Source organism: Chlorocebus sabaeus, chromosome 6, assembly GCF_047675955.1.
Source record: "Chlorocebus sabaeus isolate Y175 chromosome 6, mChlSab1.0.hap1, whole genome shotgun sequence".
In the NCBI taxonomy this organism is placed as follows: domain Eukaryota; kingdom Metazoa; phylum Chordata; class Mammalia; order Primates; family Cercopithecidae; genus Chlorocebus; species Chlorocebus sabaeus.
Window position 1 is genome coordinate 51,688,932 of NC_132909.1, and position 24,779 is coordinate 51,713,710.

Sequence of the window (24,779 nt, forward strand, 5' to 3'; positions counted from 1 at the left end):
TCCCAAATTTCCCATGCAGAAAGCAAGGGAGCAGAAACGGTGGGGCAGGTGTCCGCGGGGGCCACGATGTGTTGCTCAGGCCCAGATCATGCGCCAGCACAGGCTGGAGTCCGACGAGCTGACCCCTCTGTTCACGGCCATGGGCCCCGGCGTAGGGGGCTGAGCCAAGGCATGCCACCTCCAACAAGAAGGCTTCCCCCCTGTTCTCTGAGTAAGGCCCTCGGTCCAGAGGCTGCCTGCAGCCCTAGGGGGCAGGGGCCCCTACCTTGTGCATCTGGTGCATGTTGTCCTGAGGGTACCCTCCAGGCCCCTGGGTGGGGATAGGGTGTCCTGCTGAGGGCGGCCCCGGGCTGGGCCCCATCATGCTGTGGGCGGAGCCCGGCGAGGGACCCGGGCTAGGGCCCAGCATGGCTCCAGGGGAAGGGCCAGGGCCCGGGGAAGGACCCGGCCGAGGAGTTCCGCCCAGGGGTGGGTCTGGAGTGGACATCTTCACGGGAGCTGCAGCCAGTGGCCTCCTGCGGGCAGAAAGTCCCAGTCAGTCTGGGGTTCACCACCCAGGGTGAGGCAGGACAGGGATAGCAAGGGACATCAGAATCTCCTTCCGACAGGAAGCCAGCACCTTTCACCCCAGTCACCCGAACCTTTTCTTCATGACCACTCTCAGAGGAAGTGCAACATCTCAGGCACAGGTGGGCCACGCTCACAGACAAGCACTGCCCCACAGGGACCTTCAGGGTCTCCTGCCGTATTCCTGATCACGGCAGAGAATGTCTCACCGGGATGCTGGTCTACCCTTCACACTGCTCTCCACTTGCTTATCTTCCTAACAGAAAGAGCAGGACTATGGCTCAAATAGTCTCTGACTGCCCGGGTGCGGTGGCTCACACCTGTAATCCCAGCACTTTGGGAGGGCAAGGCAGGCAGATAATTTGAGGTCAGGAGTTCAAGACCAGTCTGGCCAACCAGGCAAACCCCGTCTCTACTAAAAATACGAAAATCAGCCAGACATGGTGGCACACGCCTGTGGTCCCAGCTACTCAGGAGGCTGAGGCGGGAGAATCGCTTGAACTTGGGAGGCAGAGGTCTCAGTGAACCCAGATCACACCCCTGCACTCCCACCTGGGCAACAGAGTGAGACTCTGTCTCAGAAAAAAAAAACAGCCTCTGACTGAAATGCCATCAATTCAGCCAAAACAAATATTTATGGCAAATTCTGCTGGTTTTCCGCTGAAAGTAGTAAGACTAAGTTTCCCTTAAAATAAATGAACTTAATTTAAAAAGGATAATTTAAAGGATGACACAAATAATGGCACTTTTTGGTCCCTGACACTTAGAAACGTCACCTTTTCCTTTAGATGCTAATATGCATCAGAAGATGTCCTCCAACCACCCAGGGACACGTGGGAGAGGAAAGATACTTGTGTTTGTAAAGAAGCTTCCCCGCCTCATTGGCTGAAGGTCCTCGCTGGCTGAAGACGCACACACACTCTGTGGAATTTCTCAATATATTCTAGGCTTTCCTTCATATAATCTTACCTGTGGCGATTCTTATCATTTAATAGTCTTTAAAACACAAATTCTAACAGCTACACTGCATTTCCTGGCTCTGACACCCTGGGTTTTTTGATAGCCCCTCTCTGGTTAAGCATGTCGCAAATCTGTCTTTTGTTTCAGGTGCCTTTTGGAATGAATCTCTTTGCCCCTGAACTCTCCAGCATACTTCTGGTTCTAAGGATAAATTCTGTAAGACGTGTAGGAACGTTTTTAATTCTCTTGATTTAAAAAGTTCTATTTTTTGGCTGGGCAAGGTGGCTCAAGCCTGTAGTTCCAGCACTTTGGGATGCCGAGGTGGGCAAATCACGAGGTCAGGAGATCGAGATCATCCTGGCTAACACAGTGAAACCCCATCTCCACTAAAAATACAAAAAAAACTTAGCCGGGCGTGGTGGTGGGCACCTGTAGTCCCAGCTACTCCGGAGGCTGAGCCAGAAGAATGGCATGAACCCAGGAGGCGTAGCTTGCAGTGAGCTGAGATCTCCAGACTGGGTGACAGAGCAAGACTCCGTCTCAAAAAAAATAATAATAATAAAATAATAAAAAGTTCTATTTTTTACTTATGTTTTTGAGACGAAGTTTCGCTCTTGTTCCCCAGGCTGGAGTGCAACGGCATGATCTTGGCTCCCTGCACCTCTGCCTCCCAGGTTCAAGCAATTCTCCTGCCTCAGCCTCCTGAGTAGTCGGGATTACAGGTGCGCACCACCATGCTTGGCTAATTTTTCTATTTTTAATAGAGATGGGCTTTCACCATGTTATTCAGGCTGGTCTTGAACTCCTGACCTCGTGATCCACCCGCCTCCCAAAGTACTGGGATTACAGGCGTGAGCCACCGCGCCTGGCCAATTTTTTTATTTTTAGTAGAGACGGGGTTTCACCATATTGGCCAGGCTGGTCTCGAATGTCTGACCTTCAGGTGATCCACCTGCCTTGGCATCCCAAAGTTATGGGATTACAGGTGTGAGTCACTGTTCCTGGCCAAAAATTACATTGTATTAGGTAATCTCGGGGAAAAAGTTTAATTTGAAAGGTAGGGGTTTTTGTTTTGTTTTGTATACAGAGTCTCACACTATCACCCAAGCTGGAGTGCAGGGGAGTCATCATAGCCCACTGCAGCCTTGACCTCAGGGGCTCAAGCCATCCTCCTGCCTCAGCCTCCAGAGTAGCTGGGACCACAGGAGTGCATCTCCATGCCTGGCTAATTTTTCTTAATTTTTTGTAGAGACAGGGGTCTCTCTATGTTACCCAGGCTGGTCTCAAACTCTTGTTGATCCTGGCTCAAGGGATCCTCCAGCCTGGACTTCCCAAAGTGCTGGAATTACGGGTGTCAAAAGGACACTGCACCCAGCCATAGGGATATATTCTTAGACAAGAGACGAAAGGCTCAAAACAACCTCATTCCACTTTCATGGCGAACAGCAGGAGAGAGGACCAGGAAACTCAGCAGGGGAGGAACCAGTGACTGGCACTCCAGCGAACCCTGAAAAGATGAACCCTGACATAAAAAAATCTAAATGTGTTACTGCAAGGAAATTCATCTGAAGGCAAAATCTGACCTGACTCTCCATGTGGATATTCACACATTCTGCTACAGAAACAGGACTGTCTGATTATGAGATGCCGCCCTCACCTCTGCCATGTGACAACAGTCTGAACCTTGTGTTTACGTTACTAAGATGCTGATTTTGGAGCCTGAAGCCTCTGGTCCGCGGGTGTGTCTGCAGGGAGGATGCGCCTGCAGCTACCTCTATATATAGGTGGGAAGCCCAGCAACGTGGGCACGGCCAGGGCAGCGGGGAGGCATTGGCTCCTTGGCGCTCCCCTCTGGGCCTTTTGTCCCCACAGGCTTCTCAGGCCCAAAGAGTGTTGCAATGAGGTAGGAAAAGGGACAACAGGACTGCCACATACTTCACAGATCCTGCGATATTCAGGGACCTATAGCTTCTTCTTCACTTGAAGGTCTGTATTCTAAGTCAAATAAACTGAAACTGACAGCAAAATACAATCGAGCAAGCCTGTAATCCCAGCACTTTGGGAGGCCAAGGCAGGGGGGTGGCCTGAACCCAGAAATTCGAGATCAGCCTGGGCAACATGGCAAAACCTCATCTCTACAAAAAATACAAAAATTAGCCGCGCTTGGTGACACATGCCTATAGCTCCAGCTACTCGGGAGGCTGAGGTGGGAGGGTCCAGGAGCTTGAGACTGCAGTGAACCATGACTGCACACTGCACTCTAGCCTGGGCAAAAGGGCGAGATGCTGTCTCACAGGAAAAAGAAAAAAAGATCCAGGTCATTAAGGGCAAACCATCTTTTCCCTCTCTAATGGTGGACAAGCCAATGAGTGTACACTGGGAAGTGACTGAAATTATAGCTTTCCTCATTGTACATTTTTTTTTTGAGACAGAGTCTCACTCTGTCGCCCAGGCTGGAGTAAAGTGATGTGATCTCTGCTCACTGCAACCTCTGTCCCCAGGGTTCAAGCAATTCTCGTGCCTCAGTCTCCCGAGTAGCTGGGACTACAGATGTATGCCACCACCCCCAGATCTCCTAATCATACTTCACACTCAGCATTAGAACTTCTTCCCTCTCCCTTCCATCAAATCATGCGATGCCATCACAGTACTCCAGGAAGAGCTCCGACTCACAGCAGTGCTAACTTCATCAACAGACACACAGAGAACACCGAAGGTGCTGCCTCAAAAAAACATTTTGTGCCCGAATATGGCAAGTCTTCTGTTTAGAAACAGGGGTTTCACAGAGGCTTGTTAGAATGGCCTCTGCTCCTGAAAATGCTGCCTCTAGAGTCAGACTGCAGTGAAGCAGGAACGCGTGTGCCACCGGCATCCGCAAATTCCTTTGGATTGAAAGCTCAGACACGTGTGGAGTGACAGAAAAGGCGATCCAAACAGCCTGGGTATGATGCAAAGCCATCCCCAGCAGTATCACCCAGTGCCAAAGCATGTGATGAAGTTGCTGGTGCCTGCACTTGAACAAGCACCAACCTGCAGCACCAAGTGGAGAGCTGTGGAGCTACTCCATGTCCTCAGCTCAGTACTGAGGGCAGCAGCATGTGATTCTGCTTACTCTAACTGACTTGTACGCGCCCTGATCGCAGAATCATAGGTGAACAACTTCAAGAACACTGCGTCAGATATCCCTCCCAACATTCCAGAAGGCATTCTTGAGCCCCTCCTAGTCAATATCACTCTCCCAGGGAAACCACTATTTTGACTATCACTGTAGCTTCCTTTCACTTGTTACTGAACTTCCAATAAAATGACAGGTGTGGTGGGTCACACCTATAATATATATATTATATAATATATAGTATATATTTATGATACCTAATTTATAAACTACATAAATAATGTAATGTTGGGAGCAATGGGTCATACCTATAATCCCAGCACTTTGGGAGGCCGAGGCAGAAGGATCACTTGAGTCCAGGAATTCAGGACCAGCCTAGGCAACATAGCAAGACCCCGCCTCTACAAGTTTTTTGTTTTTTTTTTTAATTAGCTGGTACTCGGGAGGCTGAGTAGGGAGAACTGCTTGAGCCCAGGAGGTCATGGCTGCAGTGAGCCATGATTGTAGGCAACACAGAAAGAACCTGTCTCAAAAAAAAAAGACAATCACACAGGGTCACCATGTCTGGGACAGTCATCCATTCTTTTTATCTGAGCACTGTCATTTTGATAGACATTGTACTCTACCAGGTTCTGGTCAGCACAAATCAAGCTGCTATGAGAGTCATTTGGTGGACACCGACATTGGTTCTTCCTGGGTGTACAAGAATGAAACTGGTGGTTATAAGCGAGGCATAAACTTAGCTTTGCTAGTTTTCCAAAATAGTCGTATCATCTACACACATGGTCCCACCTCCCAAACAGGGACAGCATCCCAGTTGCTCTTCATCAACCCCAAAACTTTTTTTTTTTTTTTTTTTTTTTTTGAGACGGAGTCTGGCTCTGTCACCCGGGCTGGAGTGCAGTGGCCGGATCTCAGCTCACTGCAAGCTCCGCCTCCCGGGTTTACGCCATTCTCCTGCCTCAGCCTCCCGAGTAGCGGGCACTACAGGCGCCCGCCACCTCGCCCGGCTAGTTTTTTGTGTTTTTAGTAGAGACGGGGTTTCACTGTGTTAGCCAGGATGGTCTCGATCTCCTGACCTCGTGATCCGCCCGTCTCGGCCTCCCAAAGTGCTGGGATTACAGGCTTGAGCCACCGCGCCCGGCCCATCAACCCCAAAACTTTCTGTCAGTCTTTACAACTTTTAACATTCTCATCAATGTCCAATTGCATCTTCTTATGGTCTTCATTTGCATGTCCCTCACAACTAATGGCACTGAGCACCTTTCCATATGCTTACTGGCTACTGAGATATCTATCCATTTATTTATTTAGAGACAGAGTCTCGCTCCATCACCCAAGCTGGAGTACAGTGGCATGATCTTGGCTCAGTGCAACCTCCACTTCCTAGGTTCAAGCAATTATCTGCCTCAGCTTCCCGAGTAGCTGGGATTACAGGTGCGCGCCACCATAACTGGCTTTTTCTATTTTTTTTTTTTTCATATTTTTAGTAGAGACAGGGTTTTGCCATGTTGGCCAGGCTGGTCTTGAACTCCTGATCTCAAGTGATCTGCCCGCCTCAGCCTCCAGAAGTGCTGGGATTACAGGCGTGACCCACCATGTATGTGGCTGGTATCCACTTTTAAAAAGTAAAAAGTATCAGCCGGGTGTGGTGGCTCACACCTGTAATCCCAGCACTTTGGGAGGCCGAGGCAGGCAGATCATGAGGTCAGGCGTTCGAGACCAGCCTGACCAAAATGGTGAAACCCTGTCTCTACTAAAAATACAAAAATTACCCAGGCGTGGTGGCGCGTGCCTGTAATCCCAGCTACTTGGTAGGCTGAGGCAGAAGAATTGCTTGAACCCGGTAGGTGGAAGTTACAGTGAGCTGACACTGTGCCATTGCATTCCAGCCTGGGCAACAAGAGTAAACCTCCAGGCCGGGCGCGGTGGCTCAAGCCTGTAATCCCAGCACTTTGGGAGGCTGAGACGGGCGGATCACGAGGTCAGGGGATCGAGACCAACCTGGCTAACACGGTGAAACCCTGTCTCTACTAAAAAATACAAAAAATTAGCCGGGCGTGGTGGCGGGCGCCTGTAGTCCCAGTCACTTAGGAGGCTGAGGCAGGAGAATGGCGTAAACCCGGGAGGCGGAGTTTGCAGTGAGCTGAGATCCGGCCATTGCACTCCAGCCCGGGCGACAGAGCAAGACTCCGTCTCAAAAAAAAAAAAAAAAAAAGAGTAAACCTCCATATCAAAAAAAAAAAAAAGAAAGAAAGAAAGAAGCTCTTAATTCTAACGAACGCCAGTTCATCAAGTTTGGTCTTTGAGGTTTAACATTTCTGCAGTCCTATTTAAGAAACTCTCGGCCGGGCGCAGTGGCTCAAGCCTGTAATCCCAGCACTTTGGGAGGCCGAGACGGGTGGATCACGAGGTCAGGAGATCGAGACCATCCCGGCTAACGTGGTGAAACCCCGTCTCTACTAAAAAATACAAAAAACTAGCCGGGCGAGGTGGCAGGCGCCTGTAGTACCAATTACTCGGGAGGCTGAGGCAGGAGAATGGCGTGAACCCGGGAGGCGGAGCTTGCAGTGAGCTGAGATCCAGCCACTGCGCTCCAGCCTGGGCGACAGAGCCAGACTCCGTCTCAAAAAAAAAAAAAAAAGAAACTCTCGTCTATCTCAAGGTCATGACAGAGGAAGCAAAGGGATATTTGCAAATCCAGGGGGCACTGTGGCTTGCCTTCCCCTCCCAGAGATTTACAACTGCTGAGGATGTCTCAGTCACAAAGAAATGACAAGGAAGGAAGATGTAGCCAGGAGGTAGGGGCCTCAGCCTACCTGACAGTAACAACTGAGACTCAGCCACTGGGCCCTCCCCGCCACACTAGTACAGGGACTACAGTGGTCCTGCTGACAGATGAGTCCCTGAGGCTCAGAGGCCACACAGCAGGGCAGTGAAAGAGTTCAGGTCACAAGGCCAAGGCCATAGTGGAACTCACTGCCATGCATTCCACACTCTGAACATGGACTGTGAAGCCACAGTACCACCTGCCTCACGGGTAACCTCCCTGTGGCTCTACCTCCTCCTCTACAGGCTGGAACATCAAATGATCACTCACGGCAGGAAGTGCCGGCTACTCAGCTGGTGAAATCAAGGTGCCCATCTCTCCCCAGGTTTACTGAGCAGCTGCTTAGCACGTGAAACGTATCACACTAGGAGCATCACATGGATGAGGTCCTCGGACGCTCCTATCAAAATGTGAAGCAGAGGCTCCCTTCCCTGAACAGAAATGAGAAAACCGAGCCATGGGCCGGGGACGGTCGCCCACGCCTGTAATCCCAGCACTTTGGGAGGCCAAGGCGGGCGGGTCACTTGAGGTGAGAAGTTCGACACTGGCCTGGCCAACATGGTAAAACCCCGTATCTACTTAAAAAAACAAAAAGTAGCCAGGTATGGTGGTGCACGCCTGTAATGCCAGCTACTCGAAAGGCTGGGGCAGAACTGATTGAACCCGAGAGATGGAGGCTGCAGTGAGCCGAGATCACAACACTGCACTCCAGCCTCGGCAACAGAGCAAGATTTTGTCTCAAAAAACCAAAACCAAAAACAAAAAAAAAACCTGAGCCATAAGATGAGTGACACTCCTGAGAGCTCCAGTCCGAAACTCAGCCTCCCGCCAGCACAAATCGCGAGTAACACTCCTGCCAAGTGGTGCTCAGGAACAACAGACTGGCTTCCCCTTTTGGGGACGCATCAGGCAGAAGTGGCTGGCTGGAGAGCAGCAAACCCCCAGGTGCAATCCAGGACCTGCTGTCAGCCATGACACGCCCACCCTGGCAATCAATGAACACAGATTTGGGCAGCTGCCAACAATTCTTTTGTTGTCTGGTTGTTTGCTTATTTTGGAGACAGAGTCTTGCTCTCTCACCCAGGCTTAGCGCAGTGGCGCAATCTCGGCCCACTGCAACCTCCGCCTCTGGAGTTCAAGCGATTCTCCTGCCTCAGCCTCCCGAGTAGCTGGGATTACAGGCACAGGCTGTCAAACCCGGTTAATTATTTTGTATTTTAGTAGAGTTCAAGCGATTCTCCTGCCTCAGCCTCCCGAGCAGCTGGGATTACAGGCGCAGGCTGCCAAACCCGGCTAATTTTTTTGTATATTAGTAGAGACGGGGTTTTGCCGTGTGGTCCAGGCTGGTCTCGAACTCCTGAGCTCAGCCAATCTGCCTGCCTTGGCCTCCCAAAGTGCTAGGATTACAGATGTGAGCCACCACACCCAAACCCCCCCCTTTTTTTTTGAGACAAGGTCTCGCTGTCTCCCAGGCTGGAGTGCAGTGGCGCCATCCCAGCTCACAGCCTTGAACTCCTGGGCTCAAGTGATCCTCCCAGCTCAACCTCCCAAGTAGCTGGGACTACAGGCTCATGCCACTATGCCCAGCTAATTTTTGTATTTCTTTGTAGAAATAAGGTCTCACCATGTTGCCCAGGCTGGTCTGAAACATCTGGGCTCAAGTGATCCGCCCACTTCAACCTCCCAGACTGCTGGGATTACAGGCATGAGCCACCGCACCCAGCCCAAGCCACAGTGCCTGACGCACAAACATCTCTTATCCCTCCTTGCTCCCACAGACATAAGCATGGTGTTGTTCTCAGTTCTCAAACTCCTCCTGGCCAGCTAACCCTCCCTGAAGGACCGGTGTGAGCCCAGCCCTGTAGAAGCCGGATGGAGAGTGGGGCCAGGTGCACCTTGCTCCAGCGAGATGTCTACATGGGAAGGCCAAACGAGCACGGCCAGGAAAGAGGTCTAAGGACAAGGAACACCCCTCTCTCTACCCCTTCTTCCCCCATCATCAATCATCCCTGCCCTTCTATACAGGAAGCTAAGGATTTGGCATCTTCAGCAAAGTCCTGGGGTCCCCAAAGGTTGTCCCTAAGGTGTCTTACACGATGCCACTTAGACTCCTGCAATGGAGACCTCAATGATAAGTCACTCGCAGGGGAAATTCATGCAGCACTGAAATTCATCGCAGACCAGGAGGTCACACCTACTCAGGCGGAAAAAGCAAAGGACAAGGGGATTCAGGGGCCAAAAGGGCGAGAATAGTTAGTACATGTGTGTGGGAGCCAAATCCAGATGTGTGCGGCCCTTGGATCGGGCGCTGCAGGGGCCTCCACAAGGAGAAAACAGAGCCTGGGAATCCAGGCCAGTGGCCAGAAGGAATGACCAGAAGTGAAACTACTCAGGCACGAAAATCTAAAAGCTAAAAATCTAAAACACGTGAAACGTCCAGGAGGACAGGAGATAAAAATAAGCTCTCCGCTTCCCTGGGCCAAAAGGTCTGGAAGTGGTGTGGCTATACTGCCTCAGTTTCTCTTGAGAAGCTCCAACTGCCCAGCAATCAGAACCCCCACGCAACCCATGCTGCAGAAGTCCTGGAACCATTAAAAAAGAATTCAGAGGCCGGACACAGTGGCTCACAGCTGTAATCCCAGCACTTTGGGAGGCCGCGGTGGGCAGATCACAAGGTCAGGAGTTTGAGAACATCCTGGCCAACGCGGTAAAACCCCACCTCTACTAAAATACAAAAATCAGCTGGGCGTGATGACGCTGGTCTGTAGTTCCAGCTATTTGGGAGGCTGAGGCAAGAGGATTGCTTGAACCCAGGAGCTGGAGGTGGCAGTGAGCTGAGATCGTGCCACTGCACTCCAGCCTGGCAACAGAGAAAGACTCAGTCTCAAAAAAAAAAAAAAAAAAAAAAAAGTGAGGCTGGGTGTGGTGGCAAATGCCTATAATCCCAGCACTTTGGGAGGCTGAGGCAGGCAGATCACCTGAAGCCAAGAGTTCGGGACCAGCCTGGCCAACACAGAACCCCGTCTCTAGTACAAATACAAAAGTTAGCCAGGCATAATGGCATGCGCTTGTAGTCCCAGCTACTTGGGAGACTGAGGCACGAGAATCACTTGAACCAGGAGACGGAGATTGCAGTGAGCCGAGATCATGCCACTGCACTCCAATCTGAGCGACAGAGTGAGATCCTGTCTCAAAAAAAAAAAAAAAAAAGAAAGAAAGAATAACTATATATGCATATGGCCAGGCATGGTGGCTCACTGCTGTAATTCCAGCACTGTAGGAAGCTAAGGCGAGCGGATCACCTGGATTCAGGAGTTTGAGACCAGCCTGGCAAACATGGTGAAACTCCATCTCTACAAAAACACAAAAATTAGCTGGGCATGGTGGTGGGTGCCTGTAATCACAGCTACTTGGGAGGCGGAAGCAGGAGAATCACTTGAACCCAGCAGGCGGAGGTTGCAGTGAGCCAAGAGCGCACCACAGCTCTCCAGCCTGGACAATAGAACAAAACTCTGTCTTAAAAAAAAAAAAAAGTATATATATATATACACACACACACACACACACACACACACACACACACACATATGCGTGTTAATCCATGCATAGAGATTACCCAAAAGAAAACATGAACAAACTGCTGTCAGCACAGTCAGTAGCTCTCTCTGATGGCATGTGATGAGGAACTTACACTATCCATATCACAGATGTCTGGCGCTTTTTATTTATTTTTTACAATAGCCATCTATTACTTTTTATATTCAGATTTTTAAAGAAAAACTTCCAAGAAAAAAAAAACCTAAATCAGAAAAATACCCATGAAATAAATACCCACAGGAGATGCCCAGGAAGTGTCTCTGTGGAAATAAAACAGAAAGATCAAAGGATGTGAGGACTACCATGTTCTCATTACTTTCAACTTCATCAAAATTATCATCTAAAATAGAAACATCTGTTGATGTTCAAATGTGGAACCAGATTGCTTAAGGAAGAGGTCTGGTCTCTTCTTTCACGCCACCCCTAGCTTCTGTCTTTAAAGCACCGCGGTGACCAGCCCCAGGCACGGCAGGTTGCTAACAGGCAATCGGATCCCTTGGAAATCCGTTTGTTGGAATTATGGTGGTTGTTTTCACCTTGCCTGAGAAACCAGCATTATATTTACGTTTGGCCCCAGGATATCTGCTATCTTGTCTTTTGGGGCTTGGGGAAATTTGTTCACGGACACATTGCAGCAGCAGACGAACATGGGAGTCACGTTATGGCAGGGGCTTAGGCGGAAGAGCAGCAATGTGCAGGATGGCTTCGGCAGAGCCAGCCTGTCTACTATGCGTGAACTACAAAACAAAATGTTCCCCTCGGTGGTCTATAAGAAAACCTACCCCATCGGACCTGATGGTGCAGGGCACTCATCTGTGAACCCTAAAATTACATATGTGGTGGTCTTAGAGAATGAGTGGAAATGGGTTCCTCGTGAGGCGACCGCACTTCTCCAATGCTGACTGCTCTGTGGCATTTTACTTGCAATATAATTAAGTAGCAAAGCCCTGCCCTACATTTAAAAGGGAATACATTTCAGAAACTGAATCATATAATGGTGATAAATTACAATGTCTTCTCAGTTCTACCTACAAGGTACAAGAGCCAAATTGTTACCAAGTATTATTCTTAGCACTGGAAATTACGTATGATTTTATTGGCTGAAATCTCCCCCTTTATTTTCATTCACTTGAAAACCGCTGGCCTGGCGCTGTGGCTCACGCCTATAATCCCAGCACTTTGGGAGGCCAAGGTGGGCGGATCACAAGGTCAGGAGATCGAGACCATCCTGGATAACATGGTGAAACCCCATCCCTACTAAAAATACAAAAAATTAGCCGGGAGTGGTGGCAGGCGCCTGTAGTCCCAGCTACTTGGGAGGCTGAGGCAGGAGAATGGTGTGAACCCGATAGGCGGAGCTTACAGTGAGCCGAGATCACGCCACTGCACTCCAGCCTTGGCTGCAGAGCGAGAATCCGTCTCCAAAAAAAAAAGACAAAAAAGAAAACCACTTAAGAGAACCTACACAGAGGACCTAAAAGCATCCAGGACAGTTCTCTGCCTTAAGGGGCCCTCTAACCCCACGGGGATGTGTGGTGTCTACACTGCAAGCCTGCAAATGCTATCCTATGTATCAATTAGATGGATGTTTGTCAAGCTCTTCTGACCATGTCTCCATGGGACAATGTGACCCAGCAGAAATATACACATACAGTAACTGCATCAAGTGTTACAAATCCATCCTGACCCAGGCTCCCTATGGAACACCAATAACCCCATTTTTTTTTTTTTTTTTTTTTTTTTTTAAGATGGAGTCTGGCTCTGTCACCCAGGCTGGAGTGCAGTGGCACAATCTCAGCTCACTGCAACCTTCGCCTCCCGAGTTCAAGCAATTCTCCTGCCTCAGCCTCCCAAGTAGCTGGGACTACAGGCGCATGCCGCCATGCCCAGCTAATTTTCATATTTTTTGTAGAGATGGGGTTTCACTATGTTGGCCAGGCTAGTCTCAAACTCCTGAGCTGGTAGTCCATCCACCTTGGCCTCCCAAAGTGCTGGGATTACAGGCGTGAACCACTTGCCCAGTCCCTATTCTTTTGTTTAGGCTGGCCCAGGCCCACTGGATGGATGTCCTGCGCCACCACTGGGTCTGCTGTTATCAGCTATATACGCAACACTGAGCACGATGAGTGACACTGTGTGGAGAGGGCAAGAGGAGTCCCCACAACAGGGGCACGCAAAGGCCAAGAGTGGGCAGGGAGATGCAGAATCCACATCTGCCCAGTGTCACTCGTGACAGGCCCTCTCCACCGCCACAGCAGAGGACTTACTGATGACTACCTCCAAATACTAACAGCGCTGAATGCACCAAGTTGGTTCCAAACACTGGGCATCTGGCAGAGAACAACATAGTTCCTACCTGGCGGAGTGGACAGCAGAGTGACAGAAACAGCCAAACACAAAACAATGTCACACAGGAAGCGGAAGCGTTATAAAAAAAAAAAGTATTCAGGGCCAGGCACAGTGGCTCATGCCTGTAATCCCAGTACTTGGGGAGGCCGAGGCAGGTGGATCACCTGAGGTCAGGAGTTTGAGACCAGCCTGGCCAACATGGTGAAACCTCATTTCTAGTAAAAATACAAAAATTAGCTGGCACGGTGGCGGGCGCCCGTAATCCCAGTTACTTGGTGTGGGGGCTGGGGCAGGAAAATCGCTTGGACCCAGGAGGCGAAGGATGCAGTGAGCTGAGATTGCGCCACTGCACTCTGGCCTGGGCGACAGAGCGAGACTCCATCTCAAAAACAACAACAACAAAAATTAGCCGAGCGTGGTGGTGCACACCTGTAATCCCAGCTACTCCAGAGGCTGAGGTGGGAAAATCGAAATCGCTTCAACCCAGGAAGCGGAGGTTGCAGTGAGCCAAGATCGCACCATTGCACTCCAGCCTGGGCGACAAGAACAAAACTCCATCTCCCCTCCCCCAAAAAATAAAAATAAAAAAAGTATTCAGGGTGGGCACGGTGGCTCACACCTGTAATCCCAGCACTTTGGGAGGTTCAGACATGCAGATCACTTGAGGCCAGGAATTTGAGGCCAGCCTGGCCAACGCGGTGAAACCTCATTTCTTTTTTTTTTTTTTTTTTTTTTTGAGACGGAGTCTCGCTCTGTCGCCCAGACTGGAGTGCAGTGGCCGGATCTCAGCTCACTGCAAGCTCCGCCTCCCGGGTTCACGCCATTCTCCTGCCTCAGCCTCCCGAGTAGCTGGGACTACAGGCGCCCACCACCTCGCCCGGCTAGTTTTTTGTATTTTTTAGTAGAGACGGGGTTTCACTGTGTTAGCCAGGATGGTCTTGATCTCCTGACCTCGTGATCCGTCCGTCTCGGCCTCCCAAAGCGCTGGGATTACAGGCTTGAGCCACCGTGCCCGGCCGGTGAAACCTCATTTCTACTAAAAATATAAAAATTAGCTTGCATGCAGCAGTAGTCCCAGCTACCTGGAAGACTGAGGTGGGAAGGTCCAGACTGCCATGAGCTACGACTGCACCACTGCACTCCCCACTGGGTGACAGAGCAAGACCTTGTCTCAAAGAGAAAAAAAAAAAGACACAATGCCACATAGACGGTGGAAGTGCTATAAATCTAATCAAGGAGGGTTCGCAGGGTTAACAGATGACAGGTACTCCGTCTATGGTGGCCTGGGACATCTTAGTGATGATGTCTGAGTGGAGATCTGTAGTGACATGGGTATCACGTGGTTATTTACCACAGAGGAGCAGCAAGTGCAGAGGCCCTGGGGTGGGACTGTGCTTGGCATATTCCAAAGCACAGCAAGTCAGCCAGTGTGGCTGGAGCAGGGAGGGTGGGAAAACACTCCATTTCTTTCTTTCTTTCTTTCTTTTTTGAGATGAAGTTTCACTCTTCTTGCCCAGGCTAGAGTGCAATGGTGCGATCTCGGCTCACTGCAACCTCTACCTCCTGGGTTCAAGCGATTCTCCTGCCTCAGCCTTCAAGTATCTAGGATTGCAGGCACGAGTCAACACACCCAGCTAATTTTGTATTTTTAGTAGACTGGGTTTCTCCATGTTGGTCAGGCTGGTCTCAAACTCCTGACCTCAGCTGATCCACCTGCCTCAGCCTCCCAAAGTGCTGGGATTACAGGCGTGAGCCACGGCGCCCGGCCCACACTCCATTTCTCCACACTCTCACACAGCACTTTTGACACCAACTCAGAGAAAACCAACTCAGAGAAAATACTCTAACAGAGAACACTTCTGTGACCAGACGCATGGGTCTTTTCCAAGTAATTCTCCAAGTCTCCAAACACCAGCTGGGTGTCCTATAATTTAACTCAATTCAGACCCTATCTCCCACAAGTTAAGGACTTTATCGGCCAGATGCAGTGGGCTTGCCTAACCACAGCGCTTAGGGAGGACTGCTTGAGGCCAAGAGTCTGAAACCAGCCTGGGAAGCATAGCACTCTGTCTTGACAAAAAAATGTAAAAATTAGCTAAGCCTGGCAGTGGTGCGCACCTGTAGTCCCAGCTACTCAGGAGTATGACATGAGCCCAGGAGCTGGACGCTGCAGTGAGCTATGACTGCACCACTGCACTCCAGCCTGGGTGAGAGAGTGACACTCTGTCTCTAAAAGAAAAAGAAGAGCTGTCCTGGCCGGGCGCGGTGGCTCAAGCCTATAATCCCAGCACTTTGGGAGGCCGAGACGGGCGGACCACGAGGTCAGGAGATCGAGACCATCCTGGCTAACACGGTGAAACCCCATCTCTACTAAAAAATACAAAAAACTAGCCGGGCGAGGTGGCGGGCACCTGTAGTCCCAGCTACACGGGAGGCTGAGGCAGGAGAATGGTGTAAACCTGGGAGGCGGAGCTTGCAGTGAGCTGAGATCCGGCCACTGCACTCCAGCCCGGGCGACAGAGCAAGACTCCGTCTCAAAAAAAAAAAAAAAAAAAAAAAAAAAAAAGAGCTGTCCCACAAGACTGCTTCCACTACAAATCCCATTTGCACATCCCAGGGTCCAGTGCTTCTGCCTAGCCACCTATAAACTGGAATTCCCACAGTCCCCTCCTCAATTTGACTGATTTGCTAAAGCAGTGCCCGGAACTAAGGCAGGCACTTCACTTCCCATTAATGGTTTATTATAACGGATACGACTCGCAGTCAACCAGATGGAAGAGATGCAGAGTTTCAACACCCCCTCTGCGCATGCCACCCTCTAACCACTTGGTCTTTCTGGTGACCATCCCCATCCTGGGCTATCTAGGAGCCCCACCCTAAATCACCTCATAAGCATAAACTCATCTGTGATCAAAAGGGGCTCATTATGAATTTTAAAAGACACCCCTATCACTTCTATGACGTGGCACAAAGACCAAATATATTCCATATCATACCTCAGAGGACAAGTGGGTGCAGCTGCAAGTGGGGTGTAGGGGAGAAGTCATAGGCCTTGAGGGCCGCAGTAAAGGGGCTCCAGGAGCATCCGGTGCAGTGGGGAGCTGCTAGAATGTTCCAGGCACGGGAGTGGCACGGTCTGATGACTTTAATTTCTCTGGACATGCTGATGGAATGGATGTGCAGGTGAGGGCAAGAGAAGAGGCAAGGGTGAACACCAGGGTCTCGGCTGGGACATGCTGTTAGAAATGTAGAGGGGGCCGGGCGCAGTGGATCAAGCCTGTAATCCCAGCACTTTGGGAGGCTGAGGCAAGCGGATCACCTGAGGTTGGGAGTTTGAGACCAGCCTGACCAACACAGAGAAATCTTGTCTCTACTAAAAATACAAAATTAGCTGGGCGTGGTGGCGCATGTCTGTAATCCAAGCTACTTGGGAGGCTGAGGCAGGAGGATCACTTGAAGCCAGGAGGCGGAGGTTGTGGTTAGCCAAGACCATGCCATTGCACTCTAGCCTGGGTAACAAGAGCCAAACTCCGCTTCAAAAAAAAAAGAAAGAAATATAAAAAGGGGCCGGGTGTGGCGGCTCACGCCCATAATCCCAGCACTTTGGGAGGCTGAAGTAGGCAGATCCTTTGAGCCAAGGGGTTCAGGACCAGCCTGGGCGATAACAGCAAGACCTCCACTTCTAAGAAAGTCAAACCTAAAACATAAATTTTTAAATAAACATAAAAAGACCCCCCTTCCTCGAGGCTGACCAAGCCCTAGAGCAAGGCTTGGCAAAGCCAAGCAGGGCCAGGGTTCAGCCCCTGGTTCCTGAGGTGGGGGGTGGAGGTCAGGGATATTCTGAGGGGAAAACGGAATTCTGAGTTCAAAGAGGTTAAGTCATGCAGAAGAGAATCCCACCTCAAGTCTCGCCGACTCCAGGGCCTGAGTAACTGATTCAGGCCGAGGATCAAAAGGGATACGATGAGAACCTTGAAGATCAAGGAAGGGCAGAGCCAAGAGGAAGGGCAAGCCAAGAGCCACTCCCACAGGCGGAAGCACCCAGGAGATGCCTCCAGGAGGTGGGCAAGGCTTTCGGGTGCCCAGCCAGTCCAGGCTGTGCCAGAATCACATTTGATCATCACAGGGCCAGTTTCAGCTCCCTGGGCACAATGAGACATCCACTATGCCCCTTTACTGGGACTTTCAGGGCTAGCTGGGTCGCATACAGCAGACCCTCCCCCTCAAGTCTCCCACTGGAACAGGTGAGCAGCAACTGTCACATCAGCCACCTGCTTCCTGAGCCACTGAGGCATGACTTGTCAGTGGCCAACAGAAAACTTAAAAAACCCCCAAGAGCTAGCACAGCGGATCACGCCTGTAATCACAGCTAGTCAGGAGGTGGAGGCCAGAGGATCACTTGAGTCCAGGAGTTAAAGGTCAGCCTGGGCAACACAGCCAGTCTCTGTCTCTAAAAAAATAAAAAGTAGGGGGTGGCGGAAGCACCTCAAAGAACCATTTTAAAGTCGTTCGCAGCCGGGCATGGTGGCTCACGCCTATAATCCCAGCACTTTGGGAGGCCGAGATGGGCGGATCAAAAGGTCAGGAGATCGAGACCACGGTGAAACCCCGTCTCTACTAAAAACAGAAAAAATTAGCCGGGCGCGGTGGCGGGCGCCTGTAGTCCCAGCTACTCGGGAGGCTGAGGCAGGAGAATGGCATGAACCCGGGAGGCAGAGGTTGCAGTGAGCCAAGATCGCGCCACTGCACTCCAGCCTGGGCGACAGAGCGAGACTCCGTCTCAAAAAAAAATAAAATAAAAATAAACAAATAAAGTCATTCGCCACTAAAAATGGGGCTCGTGCTCCTCTATCACACTCACAGCTGGCTGCACGCAGGGCAAAACGGTTCACAGTGACAAGTGTCCACATACATAGATGAAGCTATGTCCCTTTAGGGAGGTAATAGAGTCCCCAACAATAAAGCTCTGGAAACCAGTCTGGGACTTAAAAAAAATTTGAGGCCGGGCGCGGTGGCTCATGCCCGTAATCCCAACGCTTTGGGAGGCCAAGGTAGGTGGATCACCTGAGGTCGGGAGTTCGAGACTAGCCTGACCAACATGGAGAAACCCTGTCTCTACTAAAAATACAAAATTAGCTGGGCATGGCGGCGCATGCCTGTAATCCCAGCTACTCAGGAGGCTGAGGCAGGAGAATCGCTTGAACCTGGGAGGCGGAGGTTGAGGTGAGCCAAGCTCACGCCATTGCACTCCAGCCTGGGTGACAAGAGCGAAACACTGTCTCAAAACAAACAAAAAAAAAAAAATTGAAAGGGGCCAGGGATGGTTTCCACCCTGCTAACATTTACCTGTTTTCTAAAGAAGGCCCTCTTCCGTCCCAGCGCGGTGGCTCATGCCTGTAATCCCAGCACTTTGGGAGGCCGAGGAGGGTGATTCACAAGGTCAGGAGATCGAGACCATCCTGGCTAACACAGCAAAACCCCATCTCTACTAAAAATACAAAAAAAAATTAGCCGGGCTTGGTGGTGGGCGCCTGTAGTCCCAGCTACTCGGGAGGCTGAGGCAGGAGAATGGTGTGAACCCAGGAGGCGGAGCTTGCAGTGAGCCGAGATCGCATCACTGCACTCCAGCCTGGGCGACAGAGCGAGATTCCGTCTCAAAAAAAAAAAGAAAAAAAAAAAAGAAAGCCCCCTTCCCAGAGGGAATTGAAGGGAAATCAATGTACCCCTTCTCTGCCCTGTAACAACCAACCCAGCTACACGTGGCACTTCCATCCAGGCCCTTTCCCATATATGAAGAGTTGAGGCCACAAATTCACATGCCCGTCAATCCCACACCCTGAAAAATTAATCTCCTCAGGATGCAGTTAACAGAAAACTTCAATCGAGAAATCACTGGGCATACTAATGAGTCTGCTATGTCTCCTTAGGGTTGACACCTATGAGGGTGGCAGCACCTGAAGCTCCTCCATTCAGCCTCAGGCTTCATTCTGACCTGTTCCCTCTCATACCTTCCCCCAGTATTAGAGTAGCTGTTATCCTTCCCACCCGGGCCTTTTTTTTTTTTTTTTTTTTTTCTTAAGAGACGGAGTCTTGCTCTGTCACCCAGACTGGAGTGCAGAGGCACAATCTCCGCTCCCTGCAACCTCGGCCTCCCGGGTTCAAGCAATTTTCCTGCCTCACTCTCCCAAGTAGCTAGGACTACAGGCACATGCCACCAAGCCCGGCTACTTTCTTTTGTATTTTCGTAGAGACAGGGTTTCACCGTGTTGCCCAGGCTGGTCTTAAACTCCTGAGCTCAGGCAATCCACCCGCCTCAGGCTCCCAAAGTGCTAGGATTACAGGCGTTAGCCACTGCGCCCAGCCCAACCCATCCGGCTTTTTAAAGATAGGGTCTTGCTCCATAACCCAGGTTGGAGTGCAGTGGTGCGATCACAGCTCACTGCAGCCTCTACCTCTTGGGCTTGATCCTCCCACCTCAACCTCCCAAGTAGCTGGGACTACAGACGTGCAACACCACGCCCGGCTAATTTTTTAACTTTTTTGTAGAGATGGGGTTTTGCCATGCTGCCCAGGCTGGTCTTGGACTCCTGGAATCAAGTGATTTGCCCTGTTTGGCCTCCCAAAGTGTGGGGATTACAGGCATGAGCCACCACACTTGGCTGAACATTTGATTATTTTTAAAAACCTGGCCAGGCACGGTGGCTCATGTCTGTAATCCTGCACTTTGGGAGGCCGAGGAAGGTGGATCACCTGAGGTCAGAAGTTCAAGATCAGCCTGGTCAACATGATGAAACTCCATCCTTACTAAATATACAAAAAATTAGCGGGATGTGGTGGCAGGCGCCTGTGATCCCAGCTACTCGGGAGGCTGAGGCAGGAGAATCGCTTGAACCCAGGAAGCGGATGTTGCAGTGAGCCAAGATCGCGCCATTGCACTCCAGCCTGGGCAACAAGAGGGAAACTTCATCTCAAAAAAAAAAAAACCAAAAAACCCATGCCATTAAAGACACTCTCCCCTTTCCAATGCCTTATGGTGAAATTTCAAAGCATGGTTTTCTTCACCACGTAACATTCTGGCCAATGACAGACCAAATATAAAATAGTCCCATAAGATTATACCTTCCTCTTTGAATTGTCCAGTTAGAAAAATTTTTTAAAGATCATAATACTGTATTTTTCCCATATGTTTTCTATGTTTAGATATATTTAGATACACAAACACCATCGGGTCACAATTGCCTACAATAATCAGTACAGGGACATGCTGTACAGGTGTACAGCCTGGGAGGAACAGGCTATACCACAGAGCCTACATGTGGACGAGGCGCCACCATCCAGATGTGTGTAGCACACTCTACAATCTTCACACAACCACAAAATCATCTCACAAAATTCCTCAGAATGTATCCCTGCTGTTAAACAATGCGCAACCATTAAGGACAAAATAGAGGAGCTAATTCCTTTGCTACCACTTTGAAACATATAGAACTTATTACGAGACGAAAAAATACATTATCTATGTCATCCCACCAGGCTGTTGCAGAAATCCCGATAAATGATGAGACCTAACAACTGTTTAGCACTACGTGCCAGGCACCATCCTAAGCACTTCGCATTTGTCACTGGTTGTTGAGCTCTTGCAGCAATCCTACAAGCTGGGTACTAGTACTGCCCCGCTTTGCAAATCAAGAGTGAGATGTAAACTACTGAGAACAGGACCCTTGTCTGCCCATTCCCCATGGAATGCCCAGCTCCCCAGCAGTGCCTGGCACATGACAGGCGCTAAATGCATGCTTGTTTGCCACATAAATGGGGCAGAGTGACTGGGTCATTTCTTGCACAACTCCAGGGGGCGCCATTCACATTGTGTTCTGTCTATAGGCACCATGAATGGGTCCCTCTGTGCCACGGCAGCCTTGATGACCTAGGGACAGAAAAAGACAAACCCAGGAGTCAAACCCAGGCTGTTGACTTGACAGCCCTTGTGGAAAGAAAATAACCCTAGGCCTCAGTTTCCTTACTGATAGAAAGTTCCACCGATGGAACTGATAGAAAGTTTCTTTACTGATAGAAAGTTCCACTGGCCGGACACGGTGGCTCACTCCTGTAATCCCAGCACTTCGGGAGGTTGAGGTGGGAAGATCACAAGAGGCCAGGAGTTCGAGACCAGCCTGGCCAACATGGTGAAACCCAGTCTCTACTAAAAATACAAAAATTAGCTGGGCGTGGTGGTGCACGTCTGTAGTCCCAGCCACACCAGAGGCTGAGGCATGAGAATTGCTTGAGACCGGGAGGCGGCAGCTGCAGTGAGTCAAGATCGCGCCACTATACTCCAGCTTGGGCGACAGAACGACCCTGTCTCAAAAAAAAAAAAAAAAAAAAAAGGGCCGGGCACAGAGGCTCATGCTTGTAATCCCAGTACTTCGGGAGGCCAAGGTGGGTGGATCAGTTGAGGTCAGGAATTCAAAACCAGCTTGGCCAACATGGTGAAACCCCGTCTCTACTAAAAATACAAAACTTAGTTGGGTGTGGTGGCACATACCTGTGATCTCAGCTACTCAGGAGGCTGAGTCAGAAGAATTGCTCGAACCCAGGAGGTAGAGGTTGCAATGAGATGAGATCGTGCCATTGCACTCCAGCCTGGGCAACAAAAGTAAGACTCTATCTCAAAAAAAAAAAAAAAAAAAGGGGACGGGCACGGTGGCTCAAGCCTGTAATCCCAGCATTTTGGGAGGCCGAGACGGGCGGATCACGAGGTCAGGAGATCGAGACCATCCTGGCTAACACGGTGAAACCCCGTCTCTACTAAAAAATAACAAAAAAAACTAGCTGGGCGACATGGCGGGCGCCTGTAGTCCCAGCTACTTGGGAGGCTGAGGCAGGAGAATGGCATGAACCCGGGAGGCGGAGCTTGCAGTGAGCCAAGATCTCGCCACTGAACTCCAGCCTGGGTGGCAGAGCAAGACTCTGTCTCAAAAAAAAAAAAAAAAAGTTCCACCAGACATCTGCCCAAAACCCTAGTCCCTCCCATGCTCCCACCTCCCATAAACAGACAAGACATGGATTTGGTCTAAGGTTATCTCCTGGTGTTTTGAGGGTCCCCAAGGAGAAGCAAAGGTATGCAAATAAATTGTAAATAAATACACATATGTTGGAATGCTCCTCACTGACAAAAAGTTTGGAAACCACTGCATTGCCCTGTATCACCCTACATCTGATGATACCACCTTCCCTGCTCAAAAGCCTGCACCATCAACATTTACATCTCCTAAAGGGCTGGACACAAAATGATTTTAGGTGGCCCGTGCAAAACCATTTATTACTTTCCTAACTAGGTATGCATTAATTTTTATTTCTCTTTTCAGACAGGGTCTCGCTTCGTCACCCAGGCTGGAGTGCAGTGGCTCAATCATGGCTCACTGCAGCCTGGACCTCCTGCCCCAGACTCTCAAGGAGCTTGGGACTACAGGGGCATTGCACTTCAGCCCAGGTGACAGAGCGAGACTCCATCTCAAAAAAAAAAAAAAAAAAAAAATCGAGTGTTCACTATGCATCAGGTGCTGCAGTGTGTTAGCGGCTTCCCATGTGACCTCATTCAACACTCACAAGAAGCCTGTGAAGTCCTGGTCCTACCTGTTTCACAAGTGGGGGCCCTACTGCTAAGCGCCTTGTTTAAAGTTAAGCTAGGATTTCAAGAGCTGGGTGTGAATTCAGGAGGTCTGATTCCAGAATGGGTACTCCTTACCACCACCCCACGCTAACCACCACCCCACACTTTGTAGGGGAGAGGACAACTGAGGTTCGGGAAACAATGGCTTGGAAAGTTCAAAAATTGTTCAAATAACTAACCTGTATCCCTTACAACCCATGCCCAGTTCTGCACCAAGCTTTTTTTTCTCCTTTTTCTCTTTTTTTTTTTTTTTTTGAGACATTCTTACTCTAGTACCCAGGCTGGAATGCAGGGGCACAAGAATGGTTCACTGCAGCCTCCACGTCTCTGGTTCAAGCAATCCCCCCACCTCAGCCTCCTGAGTAGCTAGGACCACTGGCACATGCCACCACACCCAGCTAATTTTTATATATTTTGTAGAGATGAGGTCTCACTATGTTGCCCAAGTTAGTCTCAAATTTCTGGGCTCAAGCAATCCCCCACCTCAACCTTCCAAATTGCTGGGATGTCAGGTGTGAGCCACTGCACCCCACCCTGCACCAAGCTTTTTACACAGATGGTCACGTGATCTTCCACAGGACCCCGTCCCCCCTCATTCAATCCATATAATTTCTCTAAAGACCTTCTCTAAAGGCCCAGAGTACTCTGGGGTCAGCCAGGCAGACACAACCCCAGCTCTCACGGTGCTGGGGGTGACAGCTACACGGGAAAGGACCAAGGTGATGCGTGAGTATAGCTGAGGGGAACAATGGCTAGTCCCAGGTGGCCAGGGAAAGTCAAAATACACTCCTGGCGCAGTGGCTCACACATGTAGTCCTAGCACTCTGGGAGGCCGAGGTGGGTGGATCACCTGAGGTCAGGACTTTGAGACCAGCCTGGCCAACATGGTAAAACACTGTATCTACTAAAAATACAAAAATTAGCCAGGCGTGGTGGCGGGCACCTGTAGTCCCAGCTACTCAGGAGGCTAAGGCAGGAGAATCGCTTGAATCCAGGAGGCAGAGGTTACAGTGAGCGGAGATCGGGACACTGAACTTCAGCCTGCGCGACAGGCAAGACTCTGTCTCAAAAACAAAATACAATCCTACACATATACTCCCTGATTTTGAGGCCCCCTCTTTCAGGCAGCCCCCGTGATCTCTGGCTACCACCGATCCCCTGCCTGTTCGCTGTGTCCCTCTCACAGTGCAGGTTAAGAGCATTAAATGACAGGCCAAGAGGGTTTGTTCCCACGTTGACCACCCGATCCCCTCCAAGACTGCAGAGGTTCCAGGATCCAACCGCCCGACCATCCAACACTTAGTAGGACCTCAAGAAGTTATTTGCTGAACAATGAGGGAGACTGAACCAGACAATAAGAACAGTGCTTCCCACTTGCCAGGAACCATTTTACAGGCTTTTACCAACTGCATTTGGGAGATTACCCCCTTTCACAAAGGAGGAAAACTAAGAGGTTCAGAGAGGTTAAGCACTTCCCTAAAGTGACAGTGTGCTAAGTGACTGACAGCACCAGGAATCAAGCTTAATGCACCCTATCAATCCAAACTGAAAACTTGTTTCAAATTCCTGCGAAGTGGCTTTTCCGCTTACTCCCTTTCTACTTTCCCCAAGGAGACATTGACCAAAAAAACAGAAAAAAAATCAAGACTGGTGTCTTCAAGATCCGGACAAAATACTCGCCTAAAAGGTCC

General features: G+C 50.1%; 1 protein-coding gene across 8 annotated transcripts in view; it reads right to left on the bottom strand.

The window, feature by feature from the left end:
* The window catches only part of SMARCA4 (SWI/SNF related BAF chromatin remodeling complex subunit ATPase 4), a 102,143-nt gene that overhangs the window by 76,439 nt on the left and 925 nt on the right, over window positions 1-24,779 (bottom strand). For 7 of the 8 annotated variants that reach the window (XM_007995270.3, XM_007995269.3, XM_007995266.3 and 4 more), the window contains exon 2: window positions 266-515. In XM_007995270.3, coding sequence (XP_007993461.1) covers window positions 266-487 — 222 coding nt within the window. In that variant the 5' untranslated portion in view covers window positions 488-515. Of the gene's footprint in view, window positions 1-265; window positions 516-4,950; window positions 4,976-24,779 lie in introns of those variants that run through there. The other variant, XM_073016953.1, reaches the window with a different exon arrangement.